Source organism: Micropterus dolomieu, linkage group LG01 (assembly GCF_021292245.1).
Source record: "Micropterus dolomieu isolate WLL.071019.BEF.003 ecotype Adirondacks linkage group LG01, ASM2129224v1, whole genome shotgun sequence".
In the NCBI taxonomy this organism is placed as follows: domain Eukaryota; kingdom Metazoa; phylum Chordata; class Actinopteri; order Centrarchiformes; family Centrarchidae; genus Micropterus; species Micropterus dolomieu.
In genome coordinates, this window is record NC_060150.1 from 19,384,202 (window position 1) to 19,393,742 (window position 9,541).

The 9,541-nt window shown below is 41.2% G+C and overlaps 1 protein-coding gene across 1 annotated transcript in view; it reads left to right on the forward strand.

The window, feature by feature from the left end:
- Nucleotides 1-8,214: 8,214 nt before the first annotated feature.
- The window catches only part of LOC123977753, a 24,267-nt gene continuing 22,940 nt past the window's right edge, over nucleotides 8,215-9,541 (forward strand). The window contains exons 1-2 of the mRNA XM_046060704.1: nucleotides 8,215-8,250; nucleotides 8,761-8,931. Of these exons, the coding sequence (XP_045916660.1) occupies nucleotides 8,215-8,250; nucleotides 8,761-8,931 (207 nt within the window). The remainder of the gene's footprint in view (nucleotides 8,251-8,760; nucleotides 8,932-9,541) is intronic.

Below are 9,541 nucleotides of genomic sequence, written 5' to 3' on the forward strand. Positions count from 1 at the left end.
GTTTCATGGCGAATCATCGACGCCACGGACACGCCCATTGACGAAAACTCGCAAATAGCACAACTTTTCATCGTCAATGCCTTTAGAAGGCACAGCAGAAATTTGACGTCGATCCGACTAAATCCCTAGGAGGAGTTCGTTAAAGTACGAAGTGTGTAACGAGGGGCTAATTTTTTCCAATTTTCTAGGTGGCGCTAGCGAGTCATTTTGCCACGCACATGCGCGAAACCCATAAAATACGAAATTTTTCACCAGTCCTGACATGTGTGCAAAGTTTGGTGAGTTTTCGAGTATGTTTAGGCCCCGTCAATGGAGCCTACTTTGCAGAAAAAAAATATAATCTTGAATCAAATTCAATAGGGACCTCACACGGTCGTGCTCGGGCCCTAAATATAATCTTAGCAAATTCAATAGGGACCTCACACGGTCGTGCTCGGGCCCTAATAAAAGAAACAAATGTGCATTGTCAAAAAAGTAACTTAAGCTAAAAAATAAACAAGCTGCTGATTACTGCATTATATTCTGTTAAATTTTAATGTTTAGGGCCTGAGCACGACCGTGTGAGGTCCCTATTGAATTTGTAAAGATTATATATATATATATATATATATTTTTATTTATTTTTTTCTTTCTGCAAAGTAAGCTCCATTTTGGGGACCTGAGCATAGAAAAATTTCGTATTTTATGGGTTTTGCACATGGGCATGGCAAAATGACTCGCTAGTGCCACCTAGAAAATCGGAAAAAATTAGCCCCTCGTTCACGTTCAACCTACATGCACGAAATTTTCTGGGGACAAGACGCACAAAAAAGCCTCAAGAACCCATAGCCTAAAGTCAACAGGAAGTCGGCCATTTTGAATTTTACGGCCATTTTTGGATGATTTACACATTTCGTACTTTAAGGAACTCCTCCTAGGGATTTAGTCGGATCGACGTCAAATTTCTGCTGTGCCTTCTAAAGGCATTGACGATGAAAAGTTGTGCTATTTGTGAGTTTTCGTCAATGGGCGTGTCCGTGGCGTGGCGTCAAAGATCTACTCTTCGCCACGACACAGGAAGTTGTTATAACTTCAGTGTACATGCTCACATCTGAACCAAACTTTAAGTGCTTGATAACTCTCCCACCCCGCAGACATCTACACACCATTACCGATTTATATTCATAGCGGCAAGTGCTATGTAGCTCCACATAGCGGACACAGGAAGTGACACATATAACACCTTCATGCGGCGTCGGAACCGCGTAGCAAATTGACAGCCGCATCGGCAGAGCTCCAGAATATGCAACTCGGCCGGCTCACACCCGGACGCGCTACAAGTGCGAGGGCCCGCCCAACGCTGCTTGCAGCTTTAATATCTTTTTGAGATCACTCCAATCTGAATTGTTGCTCCTAAAAGCCCTTAGGAGAAAAGGATGATATGAAGTAAGATTGAGGTTTTGAGAGTTAGGTAAGAGTAATGGATACTGAATTGAGATTAAAATAGGATAAATGAAAGTAACAGATGAGAGCTCATCATTGTATCTTTTTGAGTTCATTCGTGTCTTGCTTATTGCTCCTAAAAAGCAGCTGGGAGCTCTGGGGAGATGTTTGTGAGCTTGATTGTATCACATTACTGTCTATGCTTAGAGAACTGTGCTGGAGGCTTGACCTGAGCTGGATTTTAACCCCGCTCCTGCTGTCAAAGTATTGGGTGTTCCAGTTATGCTGGCTGTGACTACCTTAACCAATTGGAAAGCATGACATTTGAAAGTGCATTATTTTCAATGTCAAAATTTATTTTATTTTTAACAGATAATTAACAATAAATACAATAAAGATTTGAAATTAAGGGGAGTAAAATAACCCCTAAGTGGGGTCACTAAAACAAAAAATATCTTGGAGCTTTTTTTCTGATCCACATTCTGGAGGCTGAAATTACACTTACTTAAGATACTGTAGAGATCTCATCTTTTGATCAGAGTAAGACAGAGATGAGTTTTTGCTGCTGAGGCCAATATGAGAAAACTGAGACATATTTGAGAAGAATCATGAGATCCTAGGAGTCATAGCTGAGTTTTCTTTGAGCTCTTATCTCTGATCTCATGGTCCAATGTTCAGGAGACTTAAACAAGACTTATGTAAGATCAGTTAGAGATCTCTTGTTTTAATCAGAGTCAGACATAAATTAGATTTTATATGGTTGTTTCTCCTGAGATGAATTTGAGAAGTGGAAGAAAAGGCCTTTGGTCTCACCTTGGTATTAAAAGCAGGTCATTTGTGTCTACCTGGACTCCCCAGGAACCTACACCAGGATCCTCTTTGTATATTTCAGCTCTGCTTTCAACAGCATCATCCAGGCCCTGCTACAGGACAAGCGCTCTCAGCTGAACGTGCCTGACTCCACCTGCAGGTGGATCACAGACTTCCTGACGGACAGAAAGCAGCACATGAAGCTGGGAAAATATCTCTCTGACTTCAGGACCATCAGCACCATTTCACCTCAAGGCTGTGTAGTTGCCCCTCTGTTCTTCTCCCTGTACACAAACAGCTGCACCTCCAGTCACCATCTCTTCAGGACCTGTACACCTCCAGGACTCTGAGGTGTGCAGGAAAGATTGCAGCTGACCCCTCCCATCCCATTCACAAACTGTTTCAGTCACTCCCCTCCAGTAACACAAGAGGTCGTCAACTCGAGCCACCTCTCTTGGCATCAACCTGATGGCAACCAACAGGGTCATCATCTTTGACGCTTCCTGGAACCCCTCTTACGATGTCCAGAGTCACGGTCTATCACTTTGGCCAGATTAGGACTGTCTATGTGTAGAGGTTCCTGGCACAGGGTACAATGGAGGATTTATGACCGATAGGTAATCAAACAATCTGTTGCGCCGGGTGGTGGACCAGCAGCACATTGAAAGGCACTTTACGATAAATGAGCTTGCTGAGCTCTACACCTTTGAGCCAGACATGCTGGTAATGTCGTGTAAAAATTCAAGACTTGGGCCAGATAAGAAAGCTTGAACTTTTACCAACATTTTTATTATCAACAAAAACAGACACCAATTAGAATACAAAGGTTCCACCGGAGTGTGTCAGAGATCGGTGCAATAATCTGTTACCAGACCCGAGTCGACATGAAAACCATGTAACGACTGACTTTCACCTCCTTTTGGACCTCATTTTATAGCTCTGTTTCTTGGCTTCACATCATCTCTTGGCACTCTTTCCTACTGCACCTGAATCTGGGAAAGTCCAAGATTTTCACGTGCCTAAGCATTTGGTGGGAAAGTCCCTGACTGCCTGCTCCTCCTCTGTGTGTCTTTTGCATGTCCTCCGCTTGATCATGCCATTTCTTCCATAACCTGACTTTTGTGGAATAAATTGGTGTTGTTTGTGCTCCGTGCTAGAAACAGGACATTCTTACTGTGATGGACTACATTAATGTATGTTTTGTAATACAATTTTCACAAAATCTGCTTCTATATTTTCCTTTGCAGGTGTTTTTGATGCTGCCTCCCACTGTGCTTGCTCACTCACACACACACACTCATGTGCTACTGCTGAGCCTGGGCAGTTAGATACAGAAAGGAGCACACACACTCAGAGCTATAGAGTTTTAACACTGTGATCCTAACTTTACACTATAAAATAACACTTTAAATGATGACAATGTAGACCACCATTGCTCTAGTAATTAATGATAACAATTTAGGCTATAATGCTCCAAAATAATTCACAACACTGGATGATCCCTCAGAGAAGAAGAGTAATTGGCCAGCGGTCCATCAGGACCAAAACCTCTCGCCACAAAAACAGCTTCTACCCTTCTGGGGTAGCTTAGATTAATCCAAAACAACCTTTCCTTAGGAACTGGGGAATTTAGTTATTCAGCCTTAAATTCAAGCTGAATAATTAATAGAGTATAGTATGACATTTCTTTATCATCATTTCTAAAGGAATTGTGTGAGAAAGTATTGTGAACAAGCATTGGTTACACATAAAATGAAGGGTTGTCCTTAATCTTGCTGAAAATAAAAACACTGCAAAAGTAACTTATTTAGATTCTTTTCAGCACTAATATCAACAACAGATAGCAACAACATGGTAACATAACTACTCAAATAGAGGCAAACGTAATCAAGTAACTAAAAGATTTAATTAAACAGTTAATGCTTTGGGGTCTTTGGAGACTGCAGTCTTTGTTTATTTAAAGTTCGGCTGTCCTGGATTATGTCACAAGTGAGTGTGACGAGATCTCTTTGATGGGGTAATGAAACACAGAGCAAGGTCAGTTGGCATGGTTACGTGTGTGTGTGTGGGGGGGCAGTTTAGGATTTCGTGCCCCCCTCCAAGGAGAGTTCTGATAGGCTGTTTGTAATCTCTGGTTAATTTCCCTTTTGTCAGTTTAACAGTCCGGCACCGCGTTATCAGCTTCGGAATCAAAAGGTGCCAGTTTTACGATCAACTGATCATGAATAGCACTTAGAGAAAGCAACTTTTCCACCCCCCTTCCGTTGAGGTCTCTTCAGCAGTCTGTTGAAAGTTGATCTTTAATTCAAAATTATTTACCATAAAATGCACAAATCCACACTGTTGTCCCACTACACTATTCCATATTTATATATTTCTACATTTATTTATTTATGATCTGTATGTTTGTCTATATGTAGCACCTTATCTCCAAAGCAAATTCCTCATAACTACTTGGCAATAAAGCGCATTCTGAGTTTGGAAATTTTGATTTATGTTACATTTTGGGTAAGAACCTTAGTTTGGACTTCGCCTGCATTACTTCTTGTAAGTTGTGAGTTTTGTTGTGTTGGAATTAAAGTGCATCCTGATTGTGAAGTGTCTGCATTTTGACCCACACCTCCATTACCTGCCTCTGCACTCAGCCATCATATGACACTGCGTCATATGTGTCATATGTATGTGTATATATATATATATATATATATATATATATATATATATATAATGGCCTTTTTCAGTTTGCTGCATATTCACTTCATTATTGCAGACTGATATGTGCAGCACAATACAGTTGTAATGTGAGAGGAGTCTTACCAATACTATAATCTACGTGAATGTAATTCCCACTACAGCTTGTAGCATGTCGGATCCATTGGTGCGATACACACACATTTTGGCATTTTTAATGTTTTCACAAATGCCTTGTATGCAGAGAAGATAACTTTGAAAGATTGTTTACTGTAACATCGGTGAACAGGTTTTATTATATGGCATTATTATTTTAATTATATACAGACAAATATATTTTACATTGCCTTTTAGTTGTAGTAGTTGTACTAGTTGGAGGTCGGACATTTTCGAGTTCTGAGTTGTCTGGAATGCACCATAAAGACACGAAGGTGGCCCAACGTCTGCAATAAAGACGGGACTGAGCAGATTTCTGCGCAAATTCAATTTCATGCCAAAAGCAGAATTCCACTGCACCTCTCCTCCCAGCTCAGTGCAAGTGCTCAGTACTCATACTCATAAATAGACTTGCACATGAGGAAGATTGCTTAAAGAATACGTTTGTTCTAGTGCTGGATTTGAGCAGGCAGGGAGACAGAGCCCTTAGTCTTGCTGGCTTATTCAAAGCGGGTTTACCAAACAGGCAAAGATAGCCCGTGTGATGAACCAGCTTCAGGGCCCACAGCTTGTCTGTGTAGCAATGACTTTATGGTCATGATTAATGGCACATTTTTTTGGTATTGTGCAGATGGTCCATTTAATGATAAATCGCAAATTTATACTAAATAAATTTATTTAAAATCTAGTTGTTTATTTTAGTTCACTAATTCTACCAGCTACCTACCATTGAAATGTACTGAGAGTGACTCAGTTGACTATGACATGGTCTGACATTGGTTCAACTACAGTAACAACACAACCCAAATGATAGTTTCTACGTGTGCGCTGGTCCCAATGCTCAACCAACTGCACCCCACCTCCTACTCCACCATGGCCGGCAGCAGTCCACATTGTTAAAAAGTTTGGAATCACTTGGTATTGTGATTACTGACAGCACTGGAAGTGTTATTTTATTAGGGCCCAAGCGCGAAAGTGCAAGGGCACCAACGGTGTCCTAGCACAAAGTGCAAGGAACCTATTGTTTTTGCTCAGATTATTGTTTTTTTTCCTCCCAGATTAAGTCATTTTTGAGGCCTTTAGGATGCTCAGAGAGCCACAAAACATTGCAGCCAGACTCGAACTGGTAATGTTTCAATCTGATGTCATTTTTAAGATTGAGGGTTGCACATTGGCTCTATAGCGCCCCCTAAAGCCTTTTAAGCTGTCACATGGCAAGGGATAACCAAAGCCTCATGAAACTTGGCACGCTCCTCAGAGGGGTTGTTTTGTAATGGCTGATATGGTTCGGGGGCGTGGTTGTGGAAAATTGGCTCAATAGCGCAAAATTTCAACAAAGCAGCCCCTACAGTGTGCCTAGCTGTATGAAATGTGAGAGACCGATGTATCATCTCCAGACTTAAAAATAAGTCTCTTGGAGCCATACGCTAAACCCAACAAGAAGTTGGCCATTTTGAATTATTTACGAAATTATACCCTGTTTACATTCTCCATACTTTAACAAACTCCTCCTAGAACTTTAACACGATCAACTTCAAATGTGGGTAGCGCCATCTTAAGAACCTTGCGATGTTAAATTGCGAAGCTTTTTTTGATTACTCATGGGCACGGCGTGACGTTGAATTTTAATGTTTCACCATTAATAAAAAAACAAATTTTTCATTGTTTTAGCATACAACACCACACGAAAATTTGCACACATCTCAGGACTGGTGGGAGAGCCAATGTTCTGCAGTGACTGGGTTGGGGCGAGGCCAGGGCACTCAATAGCGCCCCTAAACAAACAATGTGTTTCGGAAAAAGTTTCTTTGATCTTCATTATATTTGGTGGGATTATTGCTCTTATTAAAAAAAGCAGAAATGTGATCTTTGTAATGAGATTTTGCTCAACAGGAAGTCAGCCTTTTTGCACTTCCTGCGTCATTGGCTGCGTCAATATTTTAAACAGGTGTTTGAGGCCTTTAGGATGCTCAAAGAGCCGCAAAACTTTGCAGCCACAATCAAATTGGTAATATTAATATTTGACGTCATTTTTGGGACTTTGGATAGCACGTTGTCTCTATAGCGTCCCCTAAAGGCTTTTTAGTCTTCACATGGCTAGGAATGCTCGAAACTTCACCAGACTTGGCATGCACATCAAAAGTATTGTTTTTTATTGTCTGATATGGTTTGGGGCCATGGTTGTGGAAAATTGGCTTAGCGCCCCTTGCAAAATTTAAAAAAAGCAGCCCCTGCCGTACGTTGCACCTAGCCGAACCAAACTTGAGTAACCGATGTATTTTCTCCAGACTTAAAAATAAGCCTCTTGGAGCCATGCCCTAAACCCAACAGCAAGCGTTTTCCCCGATTACAGGCTCCATACTTTAACAACCTCCTTCTAGAGCTTTAACCCGATCGACTTCAAATGTGGGTAACAACATCTTAAGAACCTTGCAATGTTAAATTGTGAAGCTTTTTTTTATTGCTCAAACAGCATGTCCGTGGCGTTGAATTTTGTTGTTTCGTCATGAAAAATTGGCTAGGCATGGTCAGATCTGTTCGAAATTTCACATGTCAACCCCTTAGAGTCTTACATGTCAATATTTAGTCATAGTGATAGTACCACCTACTGGCATCAGGAAAGGACATGTTTCAAACTTTACCCCCAATGCCTCAATTTTAGGTTTATAACACAGAGCACCTTAGGGAATGGAAAAATGGTCTTAGTGAGATTTTTTTGCTTTCACATGGCTAGGGATGCTTAAAACCTCAGAAAACTTGCCATGCATGTCAGAAGGGGTATTCTCTGTTATCTAATATGGCTGCGCAGTGTGGTTGTGGTAAAATAGCTCAATAGCGCCCCTGTAGCTGTACGAAATTTGGGGGGCTGATGTATCATCTCTAGACTTAAACAACAAACAACCCTCTTGGAGCCAAGCCCTAAACCCAACAGGAAGTTGGACATTTTGAATTATTTACAAGCGTTTTCCCCGATTACAGGCTCCATACTTTAACAAACTCCTCCTAGAGCTTTAACTTTATTGACTTCAAATGTGGGCAGCGCAATCTTAAGAGCCTTGCGATGTTAAATTGTGAAGCTTTTTTTGATTGATCAAACAGTGTGTCCATGGCATGCCACTGAATTGATGTCTCGCCATGAAAAAGGAAGTCCATGTAAACGGACAAGACATGGTCAGGTCTGTCCCAAAATTCACAAGTATATACAGTATATTATATATTATACCCTAAACCCAACCGGAAGTCAGACACTTTGAATTAAATAACTGACACCTGAACCAAACTTTGTGAGATATTTTCGACACGTCACCTTTTTGATGTTTGCATTGATAACTCCAGAGTCGTGTCAGCTGGAGTGCGATATAGCTGTCGCTGAACCCGAGGCACTCATGGGGGTGAGGGCCCGCTCAACGCTGCTTGCAGCTTTAATTGTTTTATTTTATGATCACATTTATTTTATTATTTATATTTATTTATTTGGCCTTTTTTCTTTTCTGTTATTTTACTTTGGCAAGCATTTATATGATGTATTATTGTTTAATTATAATTTGTGATGGCAGAAAGGAGGCTGAGATGAAATGGATAAAGAGGCCTGCCTAGCTGAGGAGTTTTACCGGAACTAAGTTCATATAATTCCATGTCACTTTGAGTTTGATCATTAAAAACAACAAAGGAAATATATAGGCAGATTTATGTCACTGGTTTTTAACCAAACATGGTTCGATCTCTCTGCAGCTGCAGTCTGCCTCTGTCCACTTTATAGCAGCCAAACACACCACTCCCGTTAAGAGCTATGTGGAAGACATCAACTTCCGGCTGGTCTCCTATCACTTCTTCGCTTGCTGTCACGTTTCGGTAGGTTTTCACTCTCCTGAGTCATTATCTCACAGTTTCTGGAAAACCAAACTAAATGTCCATTGTCATCTGACGCCTGACCTCAAATGAAGGCAGCGGTTTTTCTCAGTCTGAGCTCCGTCCTCGCTGTACCACTTTCTCTCCTCACATGCCTCCTTCCTCTCGCTATTTCAGTCACCAGCTGTTTCCTCTGTCTCAGACTATTCAATTCAATTCAATTCAATTTTATTTATATAGCGCCAAATCACAACAACAGTTATCTCACAGCGCTTTTCATAAAAGAGCAGGTCTAGACCGTACTCTGTGATGATATTTACAGAAGCCCAACAGTTCCCACCAAGAGCAAGCACTAGGCGACAGAGGCAAGGAAAAACTTCCTTTTAAGAGGCAGAAACCTCGAGCAGAACCATGGCTCAGGGTGGGCGGCCATCTGCCTCGACCGGTTGGGGTGAGAGAGAGAAAGAGAGTGAAAGAGAGAGAGAGAGAGAAAGAGAGAGAGAGAGGGATGTAAGGAGAGAGAGAGAGGGGAGGGAGGCAGCCTACACAATATACACACAGAGGTACAGACAGCGAAGGTAATGTTGCTATAAACTAAATGAAAAATGGTACA